Raw genomic sequence first — 25312 nt, 5'->3', positions numbered from 1 at the left:
AATTGTAAACAATTTTACAACACCAAGTTATAGTCCAGCAATTTTATTTTAAATTCACAAGCTTTCGGAGATTTTCTCCTTCCTCAGGCAAATGTTTTCTCCTTCCTCAGGCAAACATTTGCCTGAGGAAGGAGAAAATCTCCGAAAGCTTGTGAATTTAAAATAAAATTGCTGGACTATAACTTGGTGTTGTAAAATTGTTTACAACTTATAAATCAGTCATTTTTTCATTTCTGTGCCTCATGAGATGCAAGCTTATCACACACAAAACATCAGAACCCCCCGCCCTGATCCCCGGTTCACCATGACCCCCCCCGCCCTGATCCCCGGTTCACCATGAAACCGCCCCCCCACCCCCCAGACCTAATCCCCGGTTCACCATGAACCCCACCCCCAACCTGATCCCCAGTTAATCATGAACCCCCCAGCCCTGATCCCCGGTTCACCATGAACCCCCCTGATCCCCGGTTCACCATGAACCCCCCAGCCCTGATCCCCGGTTCACCATGAACCCCCCAGCCCTGATCCCCGGTTCACCATGAACCCCCCAGCCCTGATCCCCGGTTCACCATGAACCCCCCAGCCCTGATCCCCGGTTCACCATGAACCCCCCCAGCCCTGATCCCCAGTTCACCATGAAACCCCCCCCGCCAGCCCTGCTCCCCAGTTAATCATGAACCCCCAGCCCTGATTCCTCCCCCCCACCCAAAATCTTGTCTAATTTGGACTGGCCAAAGGCAGTGACCCTATTGGCAGGTCCTCTGTTTCTAAAACCCTAACTGGACCTCTCGAGTGTTCACTTGCTAGGTGCTTGAGACGAATATCGGGGCCTCGGTGATTAGGCTGTGGGATCTGCTTAAGACTTTCTATCAGAGTTTTAGGGCCGTGACCCCAGGCCTCGTTTGTCCATTATGTTCGTGGTATTTTAATCAGTGTGTTTATAATGAGGTTTATTTGAATGTCATAGGGTCTAATTAAAAAGCGATTTGATAACTGCAGATATATTCCAGGCTGGATTCATTAACAATCATTTCTTGGGCAAATATTTAATTTTAATATAGCTCAGTGAAGTTACTGGAGTGTACAGGGGTATACAGAGGGTCTCCGTGTTCCCAGAATGCACAGGGGTATTCAGAGGGTCTCCGTGTTCCTAGAGTGTACATGGATATTCAGAGGGTCTCCATGTTCCTGGAGTATGCAACAACTTGCATTTAAATAGCACCTTTAACATAGTAAAATGTCTCAAGGCGGTTCATAGGAGCGATTATCAAACAAAATTTGACTCAGCCATATAAGGAGATATTAGGACAAGTGACCAAAAGCTTGGTCAAAGAGGTAGGTTTTAAGGAGCCATTTAAAGGAGGAGAGAAAGGCAGAGAGGTTTAGGAAGGGAATTCCAGAGGTTAGGGCCTAGACATCTGGAGCACGGCCACCAATGGTGAAACAAAGGAAAATCAGCAATGCACAAGAGGCCAGAATTGGAGGAGCGCATAGATCTCAGTGGGTGGCCAGAAGCCAATGTAGATCAGCGAACAGGAACAAAGAAACCTGGGGGTGTATGTACACAAGTGTTTGAAGGTGGCAGGACAAGTTGAGAAGACTGTTAAAAACAAAAGCATTTGGGATCCTGGGCTTTATTAATTGAGGCATAGAGTACAAAAGCAAGGAAGTTATACTAAACCTTTATAAAACACTGGTTAGGCCTCAGCTGGAGTATTGTGTCCAATTCTGGGCACCACACTTTAGGAAGGATGTCAAGGCCTTAGAGAGTGTGCAGAAGAGATTTACTAGAATGATGCCAAGGATGAAAGATTGTAAACAATTTTACAACACCAAGTTATAGTCCAGCAATTTTATTTTAAATTCACAAGCTTTCGGAGGCTTCCTCCTTCCTCAGGTGAACGTTGTTGGAAATGAAATCCTCGAAATGAAATCGCATTTATAAATCACAGAACAACGCTTGGTGATTACAGACAGTTTTTTCAACTGCCCGTTGCCAAGGCAATCAGTGTGTAGACAGACAGGTGTTACCTGCAAGGGGCTCGATTTTAGGGTCGGGTTTCCAGCGGGGGGGCCCCGAAAATCCCGATATGAGGTCACGTGACCGGATCGCGCCGCGATCCCGACCACTTCCGGGTTCCCCGATGACGTGCGGGGCTGCGTGCGTGGCCCCCGCTGGTGGGAATCCCGCAGGCAATTAAAGCCAGCGGGGTTCCACTTGAGAGTACTTACCTTGCTTGTTGAGGTCAGTTAATGAGCTGAATCAGCTGTCAAAAGAGGAAGTGTGGGATTTTACCTGCATCGCAGCGTGTTTCCCACACTGGGGGAAACAGTCTCTCTCCAACCAGGCGTGTTGCAGCCAGCAGCCTGTGGCAGGTGCCAAGGTGCACCCCACAGGGGAGAGCCCTCACACACGCAGGAGGCCACCGCGTCACATAGGGCAACCCCTGCCCCCCACCACCCCCCACCAAGCCAGAGGACAGACCGACACGAAACTGCAGCCCCAGTCCGAGGAACCACCCACCTACCCTGCACAACCCCTCAGACCAACAACGGCCAGATGGGTGGTGCGTGGACACCCTCGGAGGACGAACAGCATGACCAGCCCCAGCAGCCTCGCAGTCCACCGCAGAGACGTGGAGCCCCCCAACACGGGGTTGTTGCACGCCCACCTGCACAGCAGGAGGGAGGGCTACCGCAGAGAGAGACGCATCGCAGAGGGCACTACCCTTGCCACATGGTCCACAGACCGAGGCGAAGCTCCCCGGACCTCTCCGAGCAGCAGCGCACACGGAGACGCAGATTCGCTCGACATGTAGTTGTGGAGATCTGCAGGCTCTTTCATGCCGAGCTGCTCCTGCCTGGCCCCAGCAACAAGTGCTTACCCGTCGCTGCCAAAGTCACCACTGCCCTCCACAACTTCTCCTCCGCATCCTTCCAAGGTGCAGCCGGCTACACCGCCGATGTCTCAGTGGTCTGCGCGGAAGAGCCCTGCAAATACACCTGCACCTACTCTGCAGTAACACGATGGGTGGCATCAGTGGTGGGTCCTCAGTGATACCCAGGAGCAGGCATTATTGGACACAACAGACAGTATTTGCGGAGACATGGCAGTGGTGGTGCCAATATAATGTGTGCTGTTTGTTGCTCTGAAATTCAATATAGGTACCACCCATGGCAAACCCTCTGACACCCTTGTACACCCCCTTCATGCTCACGAAACATTTGCCTTACGCTGCCTACTGCACATATGTGATGCATGCCCTGTGGCTGCAGCACAGGTGGTGGCAGGTTGAGTGAGGCTGGCCGTGAGGGAGATGCACGAGAGGGTGAGTATGGGATAGAGCCATGAGATTGTATGAGGATTGGGTCGCGTGTTAGTGGCAGGATGAGTACTGGCGAGGTGAGTAGGTGGAGGTAAGATAAGGATGGGGTTTGAGTGGGTATGAGGGGTGATGTGACAGAGTAGTGTTGGCAGTGCCGAAGGAGATGTGGGGTTGGGGCAGTGTTGTGGCAGATGGAGTGTAGGGGAAAGACTTCATGTTCTCACTGTGGCTGACCTACTGAGGTCATTGCAGCGCCTCCTGCACTGTATGCAGGTGGGCGATATGTTGGTTGCGCAGGTGACCCCCTCTGCCACCTCGAGCCAGGCCTTGGTGGCAGAGGCTGGCCGCTTCCTCCCGCCCGCCGGGTGGAAGATCTCTGTCCTCCCCCTCCTCCTCACCCCATCTGATGATACCTGGGGTGAGGCATCATTAAACTGGGAGCAGCCTTCCCCCTGGGCTGCTCCATGCTGAAATTTGTTCCATTGGTTGCAGCATCTGTCAGTGGAGGACTGCACCTTTAACTAGAGAGCCTCCAGCTGACAGATTGTACTGCGCATGCGCAGCCCGCCCGACGCGCAGACCAGCAGCGTGGACCCTGGAGGAGCAGGTAATTGATTCCTATTAGTGTGTTGCCTGCTACGATCGCGCGGGCAACCCACTAATTTCACCGAGCGTGTTGACCACGCTCCCGAAACCCAACCCGCCGGAAACCCGCAGGCCTGGTAAAATCGAGCCCAAGGTCTCCGAATATACAAATCACCAAAAAAAAACATTTGTATATTCAGAGACCTTGCAGGTAACACCTGTCTGTCTGCACACTGATTGCCTTGGCAACGGGCAGTTGAAAAAACTGTCTGTAATCACCAAGCATTGTTCTGTGATTTATAAATGCGATTTCATTTCGAGGATTTCATTTCCAACAACGTTCACCTGAGGAAGGAGGAAGCCTCCGAAAGCTTGTGAATTTAAAATACAATTGCTGGACTATAACTTGGTGTTGTAAAATTGTTTACAATTGTCAACCGCCAGTCCATCACTGGCATCTCCACATCAAGGATGAAAGACTTCAGCTTTGTGGAGAGACTGGAGAAGCTGGGATTGTTCTCCTTAGAGCAGAGAAGATTACGGGGAGATTTGATAGAGATGTTCAAAATCATGAACAGTTTTGATAGAGTAAATAAGGAGAAACTGTTTCCAGTGGCAGAAGGGTCAGTAACCAGAGAACACAGATTTAAAGTAATTGGCAAAAGAAGGCAACATGAGGAAAATAATTTATGCAGCGAATTGTGATGATCTGGAATGCACTGCCTGAAAGGGTGGTAGGTGCAGATTCAATAATAACTTTCAAAAGGGAATTGGATAATTAATTGAAGGTCACAAATTTACTGAGCTACGGGGAAGAGCAGGGGAGTGGGACTAATTGGATAGCTCTTTGAAAAAGCCAGCACAGGCACGATGGGCCGAATGGCCTCTTTCTGAGCTGTATCATTCCATGATTCTAAGCACAGGGGTGATGGGTGAATGGGACTAGAAAGGTAGAAAGGTTCACAATGAACTACTCTGAATTTACGTCTCTAATACAGAAGGATATAAGATATTTGTCCCACAAAGAGATAGAAGTTATGTCAATATGGGAGGTCAAGAACATTATTGCAATGGGATGAGGTCCTGCAAGGTGAATTGGGGTGAGATCCTGCAAGGTGAATTCAAGGAGTTATGAGATAAATTAAAAAGCAGGACCTCAAAGATAGTGATCTCAGGATTACTACCAGTGCCACGTGCTATGAGTATAGGAACAGGAGAATAGACCGGATGAATGCATGGCTGCAGGGATGGTTAGGAGGGAGGGATTTAGATTCCTAGGACATTGGGACCAGTTCTGGGGAAGGTGGGACCTGTACAAGCAAGACTGGTTACACCCGAGCAGGACCGGGACCAATGTCCTCGGGGGGGTGTTTGCTAGTGCTGTTGGGGAAGGTTTAAACTAGAGTGGCAGGGGGATGGGAACCTGAGAGGGGAGTCAGAAGGGAGTACAGTTGAGAGCAGCAAGAGAGGGGAAGACCCAGGGGAAATTTACATTACAAATAGTACAAACAGTTGTTCAAGAACAAGTGAAAGGGAAAAGCATAAAGCAGCAGAAAGAAAGTGTACTTTAGACACTACAGATAAAGTGAAAACTAGAAGGTATAAGGCGATTAACCCAGCATCAAAGCTGAAGGTCAGGCTAGGGCATGTGGCCCAACTAAGTTCTATATACAAATGCACTGAGTATAGGAATAAATTAAATGAACTACAGGTTCAAATTCAAATTGGAGTGTATGACATGATAGCTATCACTGAGACTTGGCTGCAGGATGGTCAGGATTGGGAACTAAATATACCAGGTTATAAGGTCTACAGGAGAGATAGGGAAAATGGAAGAGGGGGAGGTGATTAGAGATTAAATCAATTCAATGATAAAGGAGGATATAACGAGAGGTAAGCAGCCAACAGAGACCTTATGGGTTGAATTAAGAAATAGGAAAGGATCTAAGACTATAGTGGGAGTTGTGTATAGAACCCCTGGCAGCAGCTCTGAAGTGCTAGATTGTATAAATGCAGAGATTAGACAAGAGTGTAACAAAGGCATAGTGGTCTTATTGAGGGACTTTAGCCTTCACAGATTGGGGAAAGCAGACTAGCAACTGTCAGAAAGGTAGTGAATTTCTTGAGTGTGTCCAGGATAGTTTTCTACAGCAGTATGTCCTAGAGGCAACAAGGGGGCAAGCCATACTAGATTTAGTAATGAGTAATGAACCAGATTTAGTTAACGGCTTAACTGTGCGTGAACATCTATCCAATAGCGATCATAACATGATCGAGTTCAATGTAGTGTTTGAAAGGGAAAAAAGTGAATCAGCTGCTAAGATTCTAGACTTGGGTAAGGCCGACTTCAATGGGATGAGACAGAGACTGTCCACAGTAAACTGGGAAAATCTGTTAATGGGTAAAACGACTGATCAGTGGGAAATGTTTAAAGAAATATTTAACGTGATACAGAATCGGTTTATACCCCTGAGGGGCAAGACTCTACTTGCCAAAAAAAAAGCCATCGACAACTAGAGGTAAGGGACAGTATAAGACATAAGGAAAGGACATACAAAAAGGCAAAAAATGGCACAGATCCTGGCGAATGGGAAAGATACAAAGATCAACAAAGGGTCACAAAACAGATAGTAAGAGCTACAAAAAGTGTATGAAAAGAAACTTACAAGGGATACCAAAACCAATACGAAGAACTTTTATAGTTGCATTAGGAAAAAAAGAGGGTGGTCAGGAGCAGTGTTGGCCCCTTAAAAACTGAAAGTGGGGATATTGTCATTGACAATGGGGAAATGGTGGACATGTTGAATAATTACTTTGCGTCAGTATTTACAGTAGAAAGAGAGGATAGCATGCCGGAAATCCCAAGAAAACTAATATTGAATCAGGGACAGGGACTTGATAAAATTAACATAAGTAAAGCAACAGTAATGAAGAAAATAATAGCACCAAAGAGTGACAAATCCCCAGGACCAGATGGTTTCCATCCCAGGGTTTTAAAGGAAGTAGGTGAGCACATTGCAAATGCCCTAACTATAATCTTTCAAAGTTCTCTAGATTCAGGAACTGTCCCTCTGGATTGGAAAATTGCACGTCACTCCGCTTTTTAAGAAAGGAGAGGGAAACCAGGGAATTATAGACCAGTTAGCCTAACATCTGTTGTGGGGAAATTGCTGGAGTCTATAATTAAGGATAGGGTGACTGAACACAGAGAATTTTCAATTAATCAGAGAGAGCCAGCATGGATCTGTGAAAGGTAGGTCGTGCCTGACAAACCTGATTGAATTTTTTGAAGAGGTGACTAAAATAGTGGACATGGGAATGTCAATGGATGTTATTTATATGGACTTCCAGAAGGCATTTGATAAGGTCCCACATAAAAGAGACTGTTAGCTAAGTTAGAAGCCCATGGAATAGAGGGAAAAGTACAGACTTGGTTAGGAAATTGGCTGAGCGAAATGCGACAAGAGTAGGGATAATGGGAAGGTACTCACATTGGCAGGATGTGACTAGTGGAGTCCCGCAGGGATCTGTCTTGGGGCCTCAATTATTCACAACATTTATTAACGACCTAGATGAAGGCATAGAAAGTCTCATATCTAAGTTTGCCGAAGACACAAAGATTGGTGGCATTGTAAGCAGTATAGATGAAAACATAAAATTACAAAGGGATATTGATAGATTAGGTGAATGGGCAAAACTGTGGCAAATGGAATTCAATGTAGACAAATGTGAGGTCATCCACTTTGGATCAAAAAAGGATAGAACAGGGTACTTTCTAAATGGTAAAAAGTTAAAAACAGTGGATGTCCAAAGGGACTTAGGGGTTCAGGTACATAGATCATAGAAGTGTGATGAACAGGTGCAGAAAATAATCAATAAGGCTAATGGAATGCTGGCCTTTATATCTAGAGGACTGGAGTACAAGGGGGCAGAAGTTATGCTGCAGCTATACAAAACCCTGGTTAGACCGCACCTGGAGCACTGTGAGCAGTTCTGGGCACCGCACCTTCATAAGGACATATTGGCCTTGGAGGGAGTGCAGCGTATGTTTACTAGAATGATACCCGGACTTCAAGGATTAAGTTACGAGGAGAGATTACACAAATTGGGGTTGTATTCTCTGGAGTTTAGAAGGTTAAGGGGTGATCTGATTGAAGTTTATAAGATATTAAGGGGAACAGATAAGGTGGATAGAGAGAAACTATTTCCACTGGTTGGGGATTTTAGGAGTAGGGGGCACAGTCTAAAAATTAGAGCCAGACCTTTCAGGAGCAAGATTAGAAAACACTTCTACACACAAAGGGTGGTAGAAGTTTGGAACTCTCTGCCACAAACGGCGATTGATACTAGCTCAATTGCTAAATTTAAATCTGAGATGGATAGCTTTTTGGCAACCAAAGGTATTAAGGGATATGGGCCAAAGGCAGGTATATGGAGTTAGATCACAGATCAGCCATGATCTTAACAAATGGCGGAGCAAGCACGAGGGGCTGAATGGCCTACTCCTGTTCCTAATGGGAGACTTCAATCAACCAAATGTAAACTGGGAAACCCTGGTGAACTTGAGTCAGAGTTGGTACTGACTGTTTCTTGAACCAATGTGTCAGGAAAGCCCCAAGAAGCACTGCTCATCTTGATCTGGTATTTATTCATGACCCAGAACAGGGACAGGAACCTGTAGCACCTCCAGGGGGCAGTGACCAGGGAATGATCAAGTTCAAATTTGGGAGTCAGAAATACCAAAGACCAGGAATCAGGTATCCAACTTTAAAAGGGCTAAACTCAAAACAAGTGAGGGAACAATTGGAGTAAATTGATTTGTGGAGGTTGTTCAAAAACACCAGTGGAGGATCTTTAAGCAAATAATGCTGAGCATGCAGGATAAATACATCCCTAGAACCAGCAAGCTCAGGCTAATGAGGCAAGGCCTTAAATGGATTAACAAAGAAATTACAAGTGAATTTATCAGATAAAATAACCTCTACAAATCTTGGTGACAGAAAGAGGAAGGGATCCACTGGGATGAGTACCAGAAAATGAAGGAACATGTTGAAAGGGTGATCGGAGAGACAGCAGAGGCTAAAAAGCACTAAGGAAATGTTTCAGTATTGCAACAGTAAAAGGGCAATCAGAGAAAAGCTGAAAACTCAAAGAAGCAAACTGGACTGAAACTGAGGATCAGCACAAAATAGTAAATATTCTGAATGATACGGGACGTAATTATCCTGCAACCCCCCCATTGGGACCTGTTCTGGGCAGGAGGGATCTGTACAAGCGGGATTACCTGAACAGAACAGGGACCAATGTCCTCGTGGGGAGGTTCACAAGTGCTGCGGGGGAGGGTTTAAACTAATTTGGCAGAGGGATGGGCACCAGGAAGCAGGAGAGAGGAGAGAAAAGGTGCATATAAAACTAGGAGGGAAAAAGCGCAACAGAAAAAGACTAGTGTAGAAAGAGCAGGAATTAGATGGAGGAAAAAAGCAAAGTAGACTTGCATGGTGTTGGAATGAATGTGTTTTAATGTGAGGAATGTTATAAATAAGGTGAACGAGCTGCAGGCGCAAGTTGCCACATGGGGTTATGATTCAGTGGCTATAACGGAGACCTGGCTTAAACATGGGCAGGAATGTGAACTAAACATTCCTGGCTACAATGTATTCAGGATGGAGAGAGAAGGAAAAACGAAAGGAGGGGGTGGCAGTATTGATCAAGGATAATATTACAGTTCTACAGTGGGACGATATAGTAGAGGGTTCAAAGACTGAATCTATTTGGTTAGAATTAAGGAACAGAAATGGAGCTATTTACTGCTGAGTGTTTACTATAGACCCCCAAATAGGGAGAAGCAGATAGGGGAGCAAATCTGGATGCAAATTTCAGAGAAATGTAAAAATAATAGAGCAGTAATATTAGGATGCTTGAATTACTCTAATATAGACTGGGGGGAAAAAAGAGTAAAAGGCGAGAGGGTGAAGAATTCCTAAAATGTGGACAGGAGAACTTTCTTAATTAGTATGTTTCTAGCCCAACGAGGAGGGAAGCAGTGCTGGATCTAGTTCTGAAGAATGAAGTAGGGCAAATGGAGTGTTTCAGTGGGAGAACATCTGGATAATAGTGATTATAATATAATTAGGTTTAACGTAGTTATGGAAAGGGACAAAGAAAAAATACCCAACTGGAAGAGAGCCAATTACAGTGATTTGAGAAGGGATCTAGTACAGGTTGACTAGAAACAAAGACTGGCCAAGAAAACAGTAAACGAGCAATGAGCAGCGGCACTGTTGTTGTTTGGTGAACAGACCTCTACCTTGCACAGGCTGAACGCCAACTCTCCAACACCTCCTCCTAGACCATGACCCCACCGCCGAACATCAAGCCATAGTTTCCCAGACTGTCACTGACCTCATCTCCTCTGGAGATCTTTCACCCATGGTCTCGAACCTCATCGTCCCCCAACCTCGCACAGCCCGCTTCTACCTCCTTCCCATGATCCACAAACAGAACCGACCTGGGAGCCCCATCGTTTCAGCCTGTTCTTGCCCCATGGAACTTATTTCTTCCCATCTCGACTCTTTTTTCTCCCCTTGTCGCACTTCTGACCTATATCCGTAACTCATCAGACGCCCTCCACCACCAACAGTTTCCAGGTCCCATCATGACTGCCTGCAGCCCCTCCTCCTCTTCCTTGAACGGAGACCCAACCAGTCCCCATTCACCTCCACCCTCCTCCGCCTAGCTGAACTTGTTCTTACGTTGAACAACTTCTCCTTTGACTTCTCACTTCCTCCAAACAAAAAGGTATCGCCAAGGGAACCTGTATGGGTCCTAGCTATGCCTGCCTTTTTGTGGCATACGTGGAACATTCCTTGTTCCGGTCCTTCTCAGGTCCCCTCCCTCACCTCTTTTTCCCGTACATTGACGACTGTATCGGTGCCGTTTCCTGCTCTCGCCCCGAACTAGAAAATTTAAATCGCCATCGCTTCCAATTTCCACCCTTCCTTAGTCTTAACATGGTCCATCTCCGATTCTTCCCTTCCTCGACATCTCTATCTCCATTTCGAGGCATAGGCTGTCAACCAATATCTACTATAAACCCACCAACTCCCACTTCTACCTGGATTACAGTTCCTCCCACCCCGCTTCCTGTAAGAACTATTCCCGTCTCCCAGTTTCTCCGTCTGTCACATCTGTTCTGAAGATACCACCTGCTACACCAGTGCTTCCGACAAATCTTCCTTTTTTCTTCAACTGAGGATTCCCCCCCCACTGTAGTTGACAGGGCCCTCGACCGTGTCCACCCTATTTCCCGCACTTCCGCCCCCACCCCTTCCCTCCCAGAACCATGATACGGGTCCCCCTTGTCCTCACCTACCACCTCAAAAGCCTCCACATTCAACTTATCATCCTCATCCATTTCTGCCACCTCCAGCGTGATACACCAAACATATCTTCCCCTCCCCTTTCAGCATTCCGAAGAGACCACTCCCTCCACGACACCCTGATCCACTCTTCCAACACCCGCTTTCCTCCCCACGGCACCTTCCTGTGCGAGAGCAGGAGATTCAACACCTGCCCTTTCACTTCCTGCCTTCCGATCATCCAGGGCCCCAAACACTCCTTCCAGGTGAAACAGCGATTTACTTGTACTTCTTTCAATTTAGTATATTGTATTCACTGCTCACAATGCAGTCTCCTCTTCAATGATCGCTTTGCTGTACACCTCTGCTCAGTCCACAAGCGTGACCCTGACCAGCCAGTCGCTTGCCATTTTAATTCCTCTTCGCACTCCCACTCTGACCTCAACCTCTTACACTGTTCCAATGAAGCTCAATGTAAGCTCGAGGAGCAGCACCACCTCATCTTTCGTTTAGGCACTTTACAACCTTCCGGATTCAACATTCATTTCAATAACTTCAGACCATAAACACTGCTCCTATTTTTACGGACAGCAAGTACCGACCACCGACAGAGGGCAAGTCAGTAAGTATTTAGTTCATTGGTTATTGTTTTTAGTCATGAGTGGGGACAAAAAGCGGAGACAAACTCAAACACATACAGAAGTTTGGAAGAGTGACAGGACAGCAGGTTGGTGAGTAATACATTATTTTTGTTCTCTAATCTAGGGGAGTGGTTTAAACTAGGAACCTATAACTTGCTAATACTTTATTAATTAATAACTTAAACTAGATAAATTAAATAAACCAAGTGAATTAATTACAAAAAAAACTTTATCTAACCTTGTTTTATTTAATTAGAGATGGCAGTGCAGGTGGTGTGCTGTAACTGCAGCATGTGGGAGTTTGTGGAGAGCAGCGAGATCCCAGGCAACTACATCTGCAGGAAGGGTCTGCAACTCGAGGAACTTCGGCTTAGAGTTGTCCCATCCAGCTGGACCGTCCTCCGCAACCTGTCCCAGGTGGAGAAGGTCCTGAGGAGGAACCCCTTCGACCACAAGGCCGTCAAACAGTGGTCGACAGAACGTTCTCAGAGGCCTGAGAGGAAAGGAGACGGTGGATCCAATCAAACATTTCCCCAACCAGGCGGTCGATGCCACTTGCTGCCAGAACTGAACAGGCACCAGGATGTAGACTGGATGGTAGTGATAAGAATCCTTCCAATACGCACAGAATCTCAGCGCCACCGCGAGCTGCCCTCGAGGCTGCGGCAGGGCGGAGACAATTGTCCACCTCCTGATGGGCTGCCCTTCGTGCAGAGGGTGTGGAGAGAGACGCGTTGGTATTTGTCCAGTTCATCCCCAACAGTTTGGTAACAGGACGCTGTGCTCTACGGGCTGTTCCCCGGGACACACAGACATATCAACTACAGCCAGAAGACCATCAACTCTGTGAAGGAGGCCCTTTGGTCCACCTGAAACCTGCTGGTCTTCCAGCTGAAGGAGCTGTCCACGACCAAGTGTTGCCGACTGGCACACTCCAAGGTCCAGGAGTACGTGCTGCGTGACTCACTGAAGCAAGGTGCAACCTACGCAAAGGCTCTATGGGGAAAGGCCAACATGTAAGGCCATCCCACCTTGTATTGTACAGCATGACTAAGATATGTACTGTGTTTAAATTGCAATACTGAAATCGTATCGTACGATCAGTGTTGTATTGTTCTGAATTGTATCACCTTGGAATTGTGGTATCTTTAAATTTGATGAAAAAGTGTAATTTGGAATATAAAAAGAGTCCGAGGTGCAGACATTGCAACGCATCCGGAAGGGGGGAAAAGAGTTATCTGCACACTTTGATCCAGGAGGCAGTCACGCCCCTTAGGTTAGGTGGTGGTTTATATTTGGTCAGTGGTCAGGGACAGGAGGATGTGACAGAGTCAGGGCAGGTAAGAGGACCCCAGATGCAGTGGTGGAGGAGCCTCAGCTTTGCTCTTGTCCAACAGGTACGAGGTACTTGCTACCTGTGTGGATGAGAACAACGACTGCAGGAAGGATGGGCACTGTGGTACAGGAGGCCATTCAAGTCGGGATGGGGGGGGGGGGGGGGAAGTGATAGACACTATTCTCTGTAGCCGTCACCGAGGGTCCCGAAGGCTGTGTTGCCTGCCCGGTGCCAGGGTCAAGGACGACATCTCATGGCTGGAAAAGAACTTGATGCAGGAAGGGGAGGATCCAGTTGCCATGGTCCACGTAGGAAACAATAACATAGGCAGAACTAAGAATGGGGTTCTGCTGAGGGAGTTTGAGGAGCTAGGGTCCAAATCAATAAGCAGAACCTTAAAAGAAAATAATCTCTGGATTACTACCTAAGCCACACGTAAATCAGCATAGGGACAAACAGATCAGAGAGATAAATGCATGGCTGAAAGAGTGGTGTAGGAAGCAGGGGTTTTAATTCATGGGGCACTAGCACCAGTACTGGGAATAGAGGGAGCTGTTCCGTTGGGACAGGCTCCACTTAAATCAGGCTGGGACCAGCATTCTGGCAAATCGAATAACTAGGGCAGTAGATAGGGCTTTAAACTAATTGGGGGGGGGGGGGGGGGTGGGAGGGGAAGTGAGGTGCAGGTAAGGGTAAATTCCAAGTCTAAAAAGAGAAAAATCAAGGCTACAGAGCCGAGTAGTGATTTGGGTAAAAACAAGCAGAGTGTGTCAGGAAGGGAGAGCGAGATTAACAAAGGTAATAGGGCATTAGTGACTAAGGTCACATCAGGGAGAAAAAAATAGTAAAAAATTAAATTAAGGCGCCACATCAGAATGCACGAAGCATTCGTAACAAGATAGATGAATTAATGGTACAAATAGAGATAAAAGGGTTTGATCTAGTAGCCATTACTGAGCCATGGTTGCAGGGTGACCAAGATTAGGAACTAAATATTCCAGGGTACTTGACTTTAGAAAAGATAGGCAAAATGGAAAAGGTGGCGGGGGGTAGAGGGTGATGGGTAGCCCTGATAATAAAGGATGAAATGAAGGCAGTAGTGAGAAAGGATCTTAACTCAGAAAAATCAGGATGTCGAAACAATATGGGTGGAGCTAAGAGATAACAAGGGGCAGAAAACATTGGTTCCAGTAGTTTATAGGCCCCCTAACAGCTGTTAGTGTTTGGCAGAATATAAATCAGGAAATTAGAGGAGCATGTAACAAGGGTAATGCAATAATCGTGGGAGACTTTAACCTTCATATAGACTGGGCAAACCAAATTGGCAAAGTTTGGAGGATGAGTTCATGGAATGCATTGGAGAGTTTTCTAGATCAATATGTCAAGGAATCAACTCGGGAACAGGCTATTTTAGATCTTGTGTTGTGTAATGAGACAGGGGTAATTAGCAATCTTATCGTAAAGGATCTTCTGGGGGTGAGTGATCATAATGATAGAATTTCATATTGAGTTATGTAGTTAAATCCAAAGCTAGGGTCTTAAATTTAACAAAGCCAATTACATAGGTATGAGGGGCGAGTTGGCTAAGGTAGATTGGGAAATTAGATTAAAAGATATGATGGTAGATAAGCAATGGTGAATATTTAATGAAATGATTCATAATTCTCAATGAATATACATTCCAATGAGGAATAAAAACTCCACAGGAAAAATGATCCAACCATAGCTAATTAGAGAAGTTAAGGATAGTATTAGATTAAAAGAAGCTTACAATGTTGCCAAAAAGAGCAGTAATCCTGAGGATTGGGAGGGTTTTAGAAATCAGCAAAGGATGACCAAAAATTGATAGAAGTAGAAAACTGAAAGAGTAAACTAGCAAGAAACATAAAAACAGATGCTAATAGCTTCAACAAGTAAAAGGAAGAGATTAGCAAAAAGTAAATGTGGGTCCCTTAGAGGCAGAGACAGGAGAAATTATAATGGGGAATAAGGAAATGGCAGAGACATTGAACAAATATTTTGTATCTATCTTCACAGTAGAAGACACAAAAAACATACCAGAAATAGTGGGGAACCAAGGGTCCAACGAGGGTGAGGAACTTTAAGAAATTAAGATCAGTAAAGAAAAAAGAAAATAATGGGACTAAAAGCCAACAAATCCCCTGGCCCTGTTGGCCTACACAGAGATAGTGGATGCATTGGTTTTGATCTTCCAGAATTCCCTAAATTCTAGAACGGTCTCGGTGGATTGGAAGGTAGCAAATGTAAACCTGCTATTCAAGAAAGGAGGGAGAGAGAAAACAGGGAAGTGAGTGGGCGATAAGGTGGCAGATGGAGTATAATGTGGGAAATGTGAGGTTATTCACTTTGGTAGGAAGAATAGAAAAGCAGAACTTTTTTTTTGAAAAAGGTGAGCGACTTAGAAATGTTGGTATTCAGAGGGATTTGGGTGTCCTTGTATGCGAATCACAAAAAGTTAACATGCAGGCACAGCAAGCAATTAGGAAGGCAAATGGCAGGTTAGCCTTTATTGCATGTTGAAACATAAGATTTTGAGAGGGCTGGACAGGGTAGATGCTGAGAGGCTGTTTGCCCAGCTGGAGAGTCTAGAACTAGGAGGCACAGTCTCAGGATAAGGGGTCGGCCATTTAGGACAGAGATGAGGAGGAATTTCTTCACTCGGAGGGTTGTGAATCTTTGGAATTCTCTACCCCAGAGGGCTGTGGATGCTCAGTTGTTGAATATATTCAAGACTGAGATAGATAGTTATTGGACACTAAGGGAATCAAGGATATAGGGATCGGGCAGGAAAGTGGAGTTGAGGGTAAAGATCGGCCATGATCTGATTGAATGGCGGAGCAGGCTCGAGGGGCCGTATGGCCTACTCCTGCTCCTATTTCTTATGATTCTAAAACAAAAGAGCAGTAAACAAGGCAGGCAATGCTGATCTATTATCACCAACCCAGTAGAGTGTAACTGTACAACTGTGAAGCTTTACAGTGCTCTGCACCAAGCCACATAAGGAGATATTAGGACAGGTGACCAAAAGCTTGGTCAAAGAGGTAGGTTTTAAAGGAGCAGAGAGGGGTAGTGGGGGGGTTTAGGGAGGGAATTCCAGAGCTTAGGGTCTAGGCAGCTGAAGGTTCAGCCGTCAACAGGGGAGCAATTAAAATCGGGGATGCGCAAGAGGCAAGAATTGGAGGAGTGCAGAGATCTCGGAGGGTTGTAGGGCTGGAGGAGGGAAGACCCAGTTAAGGCTCCGTGAAATCACATCACAGCTTGTGGAAAAGGGGAACTCCAGGGACAGTAAGGTGTGACGACACTTCAAACATAATTCATTAGGTAGGACATCCGGGGATGTGCGAGGCTCTATATGGTTCTTTCTGAACCACAACCACACAGGAGGCTGGCCAATAAAATAGAGGCACAGAATAAGGGCACAGTGGTCAAAATGCATTGGCAGCTGGCTACATCAATGGAGACAGGGGGAAGAGGAGGAGGAGGAGAGGGAGGGAGGCAGATGTGTCCTGGGAGGGGGGGGGGGGGGGGAAGGCAGGCAGATAGATATGTCCAGGGGGAATTGGAAGGGGTGCGATCCCAAGAGATCTTTAGCCTGAGGATCAATACTTTGTTCACATCGTACATCAGTGATATGGGAATAGGGGGCGCGGAGGAGTGAAGAGACAAAACTGACACTGTTTTCCCACAACACCAGGGGTTGGGGCAGTGCTCCGAACAGCAGGCTGATGAGTGGAGAGAAATCCAGATAGAGCAGGAAATTGGACTGAGTGGCAAATGAGATACTGAAATTCAGTATCACAAGTGCAAAGTGATGAGCCTTAGGGAAGGAGAAAAAAGCATTGTAACTACAAACTAGGAGGGCTACGGGTGGATCTGGGGATCTTGGTGGACTGATCGGTGAAACCGTCTGCTTGGCATGTGACAGCAGTAAATAAGGCAGCATCCTGGCAGGGGAGAGACCTTGATCACGAAGACGACTTCTCGGCCTTTTGGCTAAGATCAAGCGTGTTCCTATTAGGGCTTATTTTGGATCTGAGCAAACCAGAACGCTGGACGCGACCTCATGCGCTCGCAAAGTGCGGACTTTGCTGCGATTGGTCAATTCGTGTGCTGGCTCTGCCCCTAAGTTTGCATAAGGACTACATCAATACTACAATGGCAGCATAGGGCATCCGGGCACTAGGCCATGGTGTGCCAAACACCGTCAGGGTGACGGTAAAGACAGTTGAAAGTGTTACGCCGATGGATCGTGCGTTTTTTGTGAAACGAGTTTTGTTCGACTGTTGTGGATTCGAAGCAACGGACATCTTCTGCCTACAGGATTTCCCTCGAAGCGGATATTTCGATGTCACCTTCAAGACCATCGCTGGATGTCAGAAGCTTCTTCAGGTGTTCAAGGAGAAGGGGAGCGAAGGACCGCTGGCGATTCTCACCAGCCACTCTTCACCCTCCCAAAGCAAAGGAATCGGAAGCTGATTGTACACATGTACAACCCACATGTCCTGGTCGTCGATGTGCTGACGTTCCTCGCCAGATACGTCAACGGGGCGGAGAACAGCGTTGACGTCAACGACCATTTCGGGATCTGGACCAGCAAGAGGGAGGTCACGGCAACGTTGAGTTGTCGCCCACGGCAACATCCTCCGCCCCCTCCAGCCTCACCGTCGGAGGAAGTCGAAGGTACATCATGTATGTGGGGCAACCCAGAGTCTGTCACATCTGCGGCAAATCCGGCCACATGGCGGCCTCCTGCACTGCAACCAGGAAGGGCACCAGACTAAGGACTGCAAGGAGAGCAAGCGCTGCAACCTGTGCGGGGAGGATGGCCATCTCTACAGGGCCTGCCCAAAACGCAGCTTCAGCTATGCCCAGGCGGCCAAGAGCAACACAACGGAGGAGGGGGGGGGGGGGGGGGGGGAACAAGCAAGGCTGCCCCAAAGGTCAAGAACCCGCAACCCCCTCAGAGAAGACCCCGACCCAGGAAGACAAGGAGCGAGGAAAGGGTCAAGCCGAAAACTGCCAGACCCCGACACCCAGCTCCGAGCCTTCCCACCAGACGACACAGAGTCCATGGACGAGGAGGCAGCAGAGGAAGAATGGCAGCTCGTGAGCAAGAACAACAGAAAGAGGAAGCCAGAGGAAAGGAAACGAGCTCCTGCCGACACTGCAACCAGGGGTAAAAGAGCACTCGAGTCGCAGTCGGACTACAGTGACTACCCCGCGTCTGACGAGGAGGGACGACAGGAGTGAGGCAGCCAGGCTTCTCACCAAAAGAGTCAAAACATCCAAGGCGACAGCATCGGGATCGACACCCCCTCCATCTCCAGAACACTGGGAGCGACAACACCTCCAGCTCCGGGACGCCGGGAGCAGCAAAGTGCCCAGCGCACACAAGCTCCGGGACCCCCAGAGCAGCACCGCAGAGAGTGAAGACTGGTTCCGGGAAACTGGGAGCAGCAACGACGAGGAACCCCAACCGATCGAGGATCGCACGGACTCTCCACCGGACACCACACGCCGCCGATGTCACCCCGGCGGTACGACGACCCCCACTGAGGCAGAACAGGACACGTACCTCAGCTCAGGGAGCGTGGAACACTTTGCACAGATCACCTGGATGCAAGGACACGGCCAAGAGCTGGAAACAGCAAACGGACTGTTGGGCGGGTCTTTAAACTGTTGTTAAAGTGGGTCTGAAAGTCGCATCCATTACATGCGTAGCGTTAAATGCACTACGCAATGTGTGTTGACCTTGGACTACCTGGCCAAGGTCAAGAGCGACCTGCTGTTCTTGCAGGAGTGCACCTCAGCAATTACCGGCAATGGGCCCATGGGCCGTCGATCTGCTACGGGAAGGCAACTTCACCATCACCAAAGTAAAGGAGGCGGTGGGGTCACCTCCTCGTAGCAGACGTAATGTACAAAAACACTCCGCTCCGGCTGATCAACGTGTACGCCCCAACTCTGAACAGCGTGCGCCCGGCCGTCTTTCAGCAGCTCCCGCTACAGCTGGTGACGTCCAGGCCGGTCCTTCTCGGCGGTGACTTTAACAGTATCATCGATGCGGCTGGACGATCCGGCAGCGGTGAATCACGGCAAGCTGTGCGACGTCTTCAGCAACCCTGCAGACGGAGCTATGTGTCAATACACCTGGTCCAGACCAGACGGGTCCGTCCGTTCCAGGATAGACTTCCTATTTGCGTCCCTGACGCTCAAGGTCAGATCCAGCAAAGTCACAGCGGTGTTCTTCTCTGACCACTGCCTCCTCCTGGCCGACTGTCACCGACAGGACGATCAGAGTGTGGGCAGAGGGACATGGAAGCTGAACGCGAAACTGTTGACCCGGGAAACATTGAGGAACTGAAGAGGGATGACAAAGGTTGGAGAACCGTAAAGCCCCTCTTTGATTCCCCAGTACACTTGTGGGAAGCCATAAAGGCTAACATCAAGAGGTTCTTCATCCTCAAAAGGTGTTCAGAAGGAGAGAGAGGCAGAGGGAAACGTCCCGACTCCAGAAAAGCATGCAGAATAGTCTCCTGCTGCAGTTGATGGGGATCGATGTCGGGGAGGAACTCAGAGGTGAAGGACCAGCAAGCCTCGCTCTTTGCCTCAGAGGCCTCCGAGATCATCTTCCGGTCCAGAGTCCGCTCCCTGGAGCAGGACGAGACTTGCTCACGTTTCTTCTTCTAAAAGATGCACAGAGAGATCTCTGATTAGCAGCCTGAAGGAAAAGGACAGCTCAGTCACGTCCTCGCAGCCAGACATACTGAGGATCTGCGAATCCTTTTATGCCGGACTGTACAACACGAAGCCCACAGACAGCGCAGCCTCCCAATCCTTCTTGTTGTCTATCACTGAAGTTCTAGACGACAGCAAGCGGGAGAGTCTGGATCACCCGCTAACTCTGGACGAACTGACAAAGGCCGTCCATTCCTTCGAGAAGAGTGGGACTCCCGGAAGCGACGGCTTACCGGTGGAGTTGTACTCAGCTCTGTGGGACTGGATAGGCCCAGACCTGCTGGAAGTGTACGGGGGTATGCTTCTGGCAGGCAGCATGTCAGACTCCATGAGGAAAAGCATCATCACCCTCATCTACAAGCAGAAAGGGGAGAGGGAGCAAAACAAAAATTGGCAACCTATCTCACTACTTAACATTCAAGAATAACTTTCAAAAGCAAATTGGATAAATGATCAAAGGGCTATGGGGAAAGAGCAGGGAGTGGGATTAATTGGAGCTCTTTCAAAGAGCCAGCACAGGTAGGATGGGTCGAATGGCCTCCTCCTGTGCTGTATCATTCTATGAGGGGGGAGGGAATGAGTGAAAGGCGCTATATAAATGCAAGTTCTTTCTTCAGCCAATTTGCGCACAGCAAGATCCCACGCACAGCAGTGAGACAATGACCAGTTAACCGGTGGTAATGATGTCGGTTGAGGGATGAATATTGGCCCGGACACCGGGGGAACTCCCTGCTCTTCTCCCAATAGTGTCACGGGATTCTTTACATCCAGAGGGCAGACGGGGCCTCGGTTTAACGTCAGGCCGGGGCCCCGGGCATTGTCCGAACGCTCCCCCGGCCCCGGGACACGCGCGGCCTCACCTGACAGTTCATGTTGTCCTCGGCCTCGATTAACTTGCCCCGATAAACCTCGCCCGTGTTGGTCTCGCAGGTCACGACGTGGCCCTCGGCCTCATGAAGCACTTTAATGGGGACTCCGATCGACATGATGCGGCGACACTCGACTCCGTCTCCAGGCCAGAAACTCACCGCGCGCTTTGGGTCTTAAAAGGTCCTCCGCCGTCCCAGGAGTCAGTGCGAGGAAAGGTCTTCCAGCTTCCCAGGAGGCAGTGCGAGGAAAGGTCTTCCAGCTTCCCAGCAGTCAGTGCGAGGAAAGGTCTTCCAGCTTCCCAGGGTACCTGGCACCGACCATTAACCGGAAGCTCCCCTTCGCCTCTCCCAATGAGTCCGACACAAACCCCTTCCCCCGGCAAAGAAGCGCCACATTCGTTCCGCGCTGTTCCTGCCAACGCCGCTCCGGAAGTGTTTCTTTTTGCCCCCTGCAATGGCGGCTGGACGGTATTTTACCCCAGCGCCCGCCGACCTTTCGGTGCCAGACGGGGAGAGGTGGCCGGTAAAGAAATAAACAAAGCTCGCGGTTTACGGGCCCAGACCTCGGACTTTCGCCAGCGCCGGGTTGTCAGGGAGTGTGTAACCGCGACAACGGTCCCCCCGGCCCGGGGAGAAGCAGCGGCCGCGACCATGAAACCCAGTGATCCGGACATCCTGAGGGGTAAATGTGTAAACCGCGCAGGGCCCGAGTGCCCCCGTCCTCGTCCCGGGCCTGGGCTCAGACTCTGGGCGTTGCCTCACCCGAGACTCTGACGGGATATTCAACCGCGGGGGCCATCACCTCTCAAGCGCCTTCCAACCTGGGCGGTGGGCGGCGATCAGCACCGACCCCCAGCCCAGAGACCCCCGAGATCAGCACCGACCCCCAGCCCAGAGACCCCGAGATCAGCACCGACCCCCAGCCCAGAGACCCCCGAGATCAGCACCGACCCCCAGCCCAGAGACCCCCGAGATCAGCACCGACCCCCAGCCCAGAGACCCCCGAGATCAGCACCGACCCCCAGCCCGGAGACCCCGAGATCAGCACCGACCCCCAGCCCGGAGACCCCGAGATCAGCACCGACCCCCAGCCCAGAGACCCCCGAGATCAGCACCGACCCCCAGCCCGGAGACCCCGAGATCAGCACCGACCCCCAGCCCAGAGATCCCGAGATCAGCACCGACCCCCAGCCCAGAGACCCCGAGATCAGCACCGACCCCCAGCCCAGAGACCCCGAGATCAGCACCGACCCCCAGCCCAGAGACCCCGAGATCAGCACCGACCCCCAGCCCGGAGACCCCGAGATCAGCACCGACCCCCAGCCCGGAGACCCCCGAGATCAGCACCGACCCCCAGCCCGGAGACCCCGAGATCAGCACCGACCCCCAGCCCGGAGACCCCGAGATCAGCACCGACCCCCAGCCCAGAGACCCCGAGATCAGCACCGACCCCCAGCCCAGAGACCCCGAGATCAGCACCGACCCCCAGCCCGGAGACCCCCGAGATCAGCACCGACCCCCAGCCCAGAGACCCCGAGATCAGCACCGACCCCCAGCCCAGAGACCCCGAGATCAGCACCGACCCCCAGCCCAGAGACCCCGAGATCAGCACCGACCCCCAGCCCGGAGACCCCCGAGATCAGCACCGACCCCCAGACCCTGAGCTGGGTTATTTATAAATAATTCAGTTAGTCTCTCACCGGTGGAGCCTCCTCAGTATTGGGGGTCAGGGGAGGGGCGCGGTGACGGTATCGTCTTCCTCAGAGCTGTCAACATTGGGAAAATCTCAGGATCAGCAAGTCTGATCGGTTGCAAACCCACTAAATCTAGGGGAGTCGGCATGGTTTAGTAAAAGACAGATCACATTTAACCTTAACTGACCGAGGAGGTGGAAAGAGGAGACTCAACGGATGTTGTATACAGGGTTCCGCACAAGAGATTGCAGCTAAATCCAAGGCGCATGGAATTGGAGGGAGGCTTGTTGCATGAATTGGAAATTGGTTGGGAGAGAGGAGACAGGGAGTTTAGTCTAAACCTTCTTGGTTTGATGAGCAGTGACAAATGGTGTCCCCTGGGGATTGATGCTGGGCTCCAGTCTTTCACCCCTTACCAAATGATCCAGATTTGGGAATTAAGCAGAGAGGATTTAGGTTGCAGGAGATACGGAACCAGGAAGCACAGTGAATTGTAAAGGATAGCAGGAAATAGTAGAAGCATATAGATAGATAAAGCAAGTGAGCAGAGCAATGGCCGATGCAGTGTAATGTAACAAAGTGTCAGGTTATCACTTTGCATGTGAGACAGAAGTATGATCTAAATGGGAAGTCACAAATGACATCCTATGTGACTATGAATGTGGAAACTCTCCCTTCTCATCCTTCTCCACCTGTCTGCAGCCTTTGACACGGTTGACCACACCATCCTCCTCCAACGCCTTGCCTCCGTTGTCCAGCTGGGTGTGACTGCCCACGCCTGGTTCTATTCTGATCAATCCAGTCATAACCAGAGAATCACCTGCAATGGCTTCTCTTCCCGCTCCCACACCGTTACCTCTGGAGTCCCCCAAGGATCTATCCTGGTCTCCTTCTTATTTCTCCTCTACATGCTGCCCCTCGGCGACACCATCCGAAAGCACAACGTCAGGTTCCACATGTACGCTGACAACACCCAGCTCTACCTCACAACCTCCTTCCTCAACCCCTCCACTGTCTGATTTCTCACACTGCTTGTCCGACATCCAGTACTGGACGAGAAAAAATTTCCTCCAACTAAATATTGGGAAGACCGAAGCCACTGTCTTCAGTCCAGCCACAAACTCCGTTCCCCAGCCACCGACTCCATCCCTCTCCCTGGCCACTGTCTGAGGCTGAACCAGACTGTTCGCAACCGTGGCATCCTATTGGACCCTGAGATGAGCTTCTGACCCCATGTCCTGTCCATCACCAAGACCGTCTACTTCCACCTCCGTGACACCGCCCATCTCCGCCCCTGCCTCAACTCATCTGCTGCTGAAACCCTCATCCATGCCTTTGTTATCTCTAGACTCGACGATTGCAATGCTCTCCTGGTCAGTCTCCCATCTTCCACCCTCCATAAACCTGAGCGCATCCAAAACTCTACTGTCCATATTCTAACTCGCACCAAGTTCCATTCACCCATCATCCCTGTGCTCGCTGACCTACATTGGCTCCCCATCCGGGAACGCCTCGATTTTAAAATTCTCATCCTTGTTTTCAAATCCCTCCTTGGCCTCGCCTCTCCCTGTCTCTGTAACCTCCTCCAGTCCTACAAACCTCCGAGATCTCTGCGCTCCTCCAATTCTGGCCGTGTCTTCAGCTGCCGAGGCCCTAAACCACCCTACCTCTCTCCTCCTTTAAGACTCTCCTTAAAACCTACCTCTTTGACCAAGCTTTTACTCACCTGTCCTACTGTCTCCTTATAAAAACAGAAAATGCTGGATTCCAGTTCTGATGAAAGGTCTTTGACCTGAAACGTTAACTCTGTTTCTTTCTCCACAGATGCTGCCTCACTTGCTGAGCTTCTCTAGCATTTTCTATTTTTATTTCAGATTTCCAGCATCTGCAATATTTTGCTTTTGATCTAATATCTCCCTATGTGGCTCGGTGTCAATTTTTGTCTGGTAACGCTCCTGTGAAGCACCTTGGGACGTTTTACTACATTAAAGGCGCTATATAAATGCAAGTTGTTGTTTTACTGGGGGGCTTGATGATGGGACTATGGTCTCAATGGGGAAGTATTGGGGGGCTGGATCAACAAAGGGTTTTTAGGGGTTCGCATGTGTATATAAAGTGTTCAAAAGGCTTATGGGATGCTGGGTTTCATCACAAGAGGCGTAGAATATAAAAGCAAAGAAGTGCTAATGCAGTTATACCGAGCTGGGCAGACCTCAGCTGGAACATTGTGGTGAGTTTTGGGTGCTCACCTTATATACCGGGTGGAGAACATTCAGCAGCAGTTCACCAGGATGATACCAAGGATGAAGGGACTGAATTACGATGAAAGACTTGGGTTATGTTCCCTGCACACGAGAAGGTTAAGGAGTGATGTGATTTGAGGTATTTAAAATAATTAAGGGAACTGATGGGATAGGTAGGGAATAGCTCTGCCCTCTGCTAGGGGAATCCAGAACAAGGGGACAGAATCTTAGAATTCAAGCTAAACCAGCCCAAAGTCAATCCAGGAAAAGCTGCTTTACATTAAAGGGTTGTGAGATGTGAAACAATGCCCTGGATGGCCATGGGTTCAGGATCAGTGGAGGTATCTAAAACTGAGAGAGATACTTACTTGGGAAGTGAGGGTATTAAGGGACATGGAGAAAGGGCAGGGAGTTGGGATTAAAAAGATAACCAGTTGCCATGGATGAGAAGATGGCAGTGCAGAGGCTCGATGGGCTGAGTGACCTACTCTTGTTTATTTG

At 49.1% G+C, this 25312-nt stretch overlaps 2 protein-coding genes and 1 long non-coding RNA gene across 5 annotated transcripts in view; 2 read left to right on the top strand and 1 right to left on the bottom strand.

Moving 5' to 3' along the window:
* Positions 1-7399: 7399 nt before the first annotated feature.
* snrpd3 (small nuclear ribonucleoprotein D3 polypeptide) lies at positions 7400-21729 on the bottom strand. 3 transcript variants are annotated; one of them, XR_010967164.1, is made up of 3 exons: positions 20866-21089; positions 12149-12403; positions 7406-7479 (listed from the first exon to the last, which is right to left on the bottom strand). XR_010967164.1 is itself a non-coding variant. In XM_068005434.1 (2 exons), exons 1-2 carry the CDS (start codon positions 20989-20991, stop codon positions 19501-19503), a joined length of 579 nt encoding a protein of 192 aa, XP_067861535.1. In that variant the 5' UTR covers positions 20992-21096; the 3' UTR covers positions 12411-19500. The 3 variants fall into 3 exon arrangements, 1 of the variants encoding a protein (XP_067861535.1); XR_010967163.1 differs by lacking the exon at positions 12149-12403 and having other exon boundaries at positions 7400-7479; positions 20866-21729; XM_068005434.1 differs by lacking the exons at positions 7406-7479; positions 12149-12403 and adding an exon at positions 12411-19953 and having other exon boundaries at positions 20866-21096.
* LOC137341928 (uncharacterized) lies at positions 9170-13031 on the top strand. Its single transcript, XR_010967165.1, has 2 exons — positions 9170-12000; positions 12167-13031. It is a non-coding gene; the product is annotated as an uncharacterized lncRNA (long non-coding RNA).
* Positions 21195-25312, top strand: part of gucd1 (guanylyl cyclase domain containing 1) — a 20423-nt gene continuing 16305 nt past the window's right edge. The window contains exon 1 of the mRNA XM_068005433.1: positions 21195-21556. Coding sequence (XP_067861534.1) covers positions 21226-21556 — 331 coding nt within the window. The 5' untranslated portion in view covers positions 21195-21225. The remainder of the gene's footprint in view (positions 21557-25312) is intronic.

Source organism: Heptranchias perlo, chromosome 25 (assembly GCF_035084215.1).
Source record: "Heptranchias perlo isolate sHepPer1 chromosome 25, sHepPer1.hap1, whole genome shotgun sequence".
NCBI lineage: Eukaryota > Metazoa > Chordata > Chondrichthyes > Hexanchiformes > Hexanchidae > Heptranchias > Heptranchias perlo.
This window is presented reverse-complemented; position numbering and strand designations above follow the sequence as displayed.

Coding starts and splice junctions, on each gene's coding strand:
- snrpd3 (XM_068005434.1), bottom strand. CDS start 20,991: ATGTCGATCGGAGTCCCCATTAAAGTGCTTCATGAGGCCGAGGGCCAC. Junction 19,954..20,865: donor AGGACAACATGAACTGTCAG/GTGAGGCCGCGC, acceptor TGCATCTTTTAG/AAGAAGAAACGTGAGCAAGT.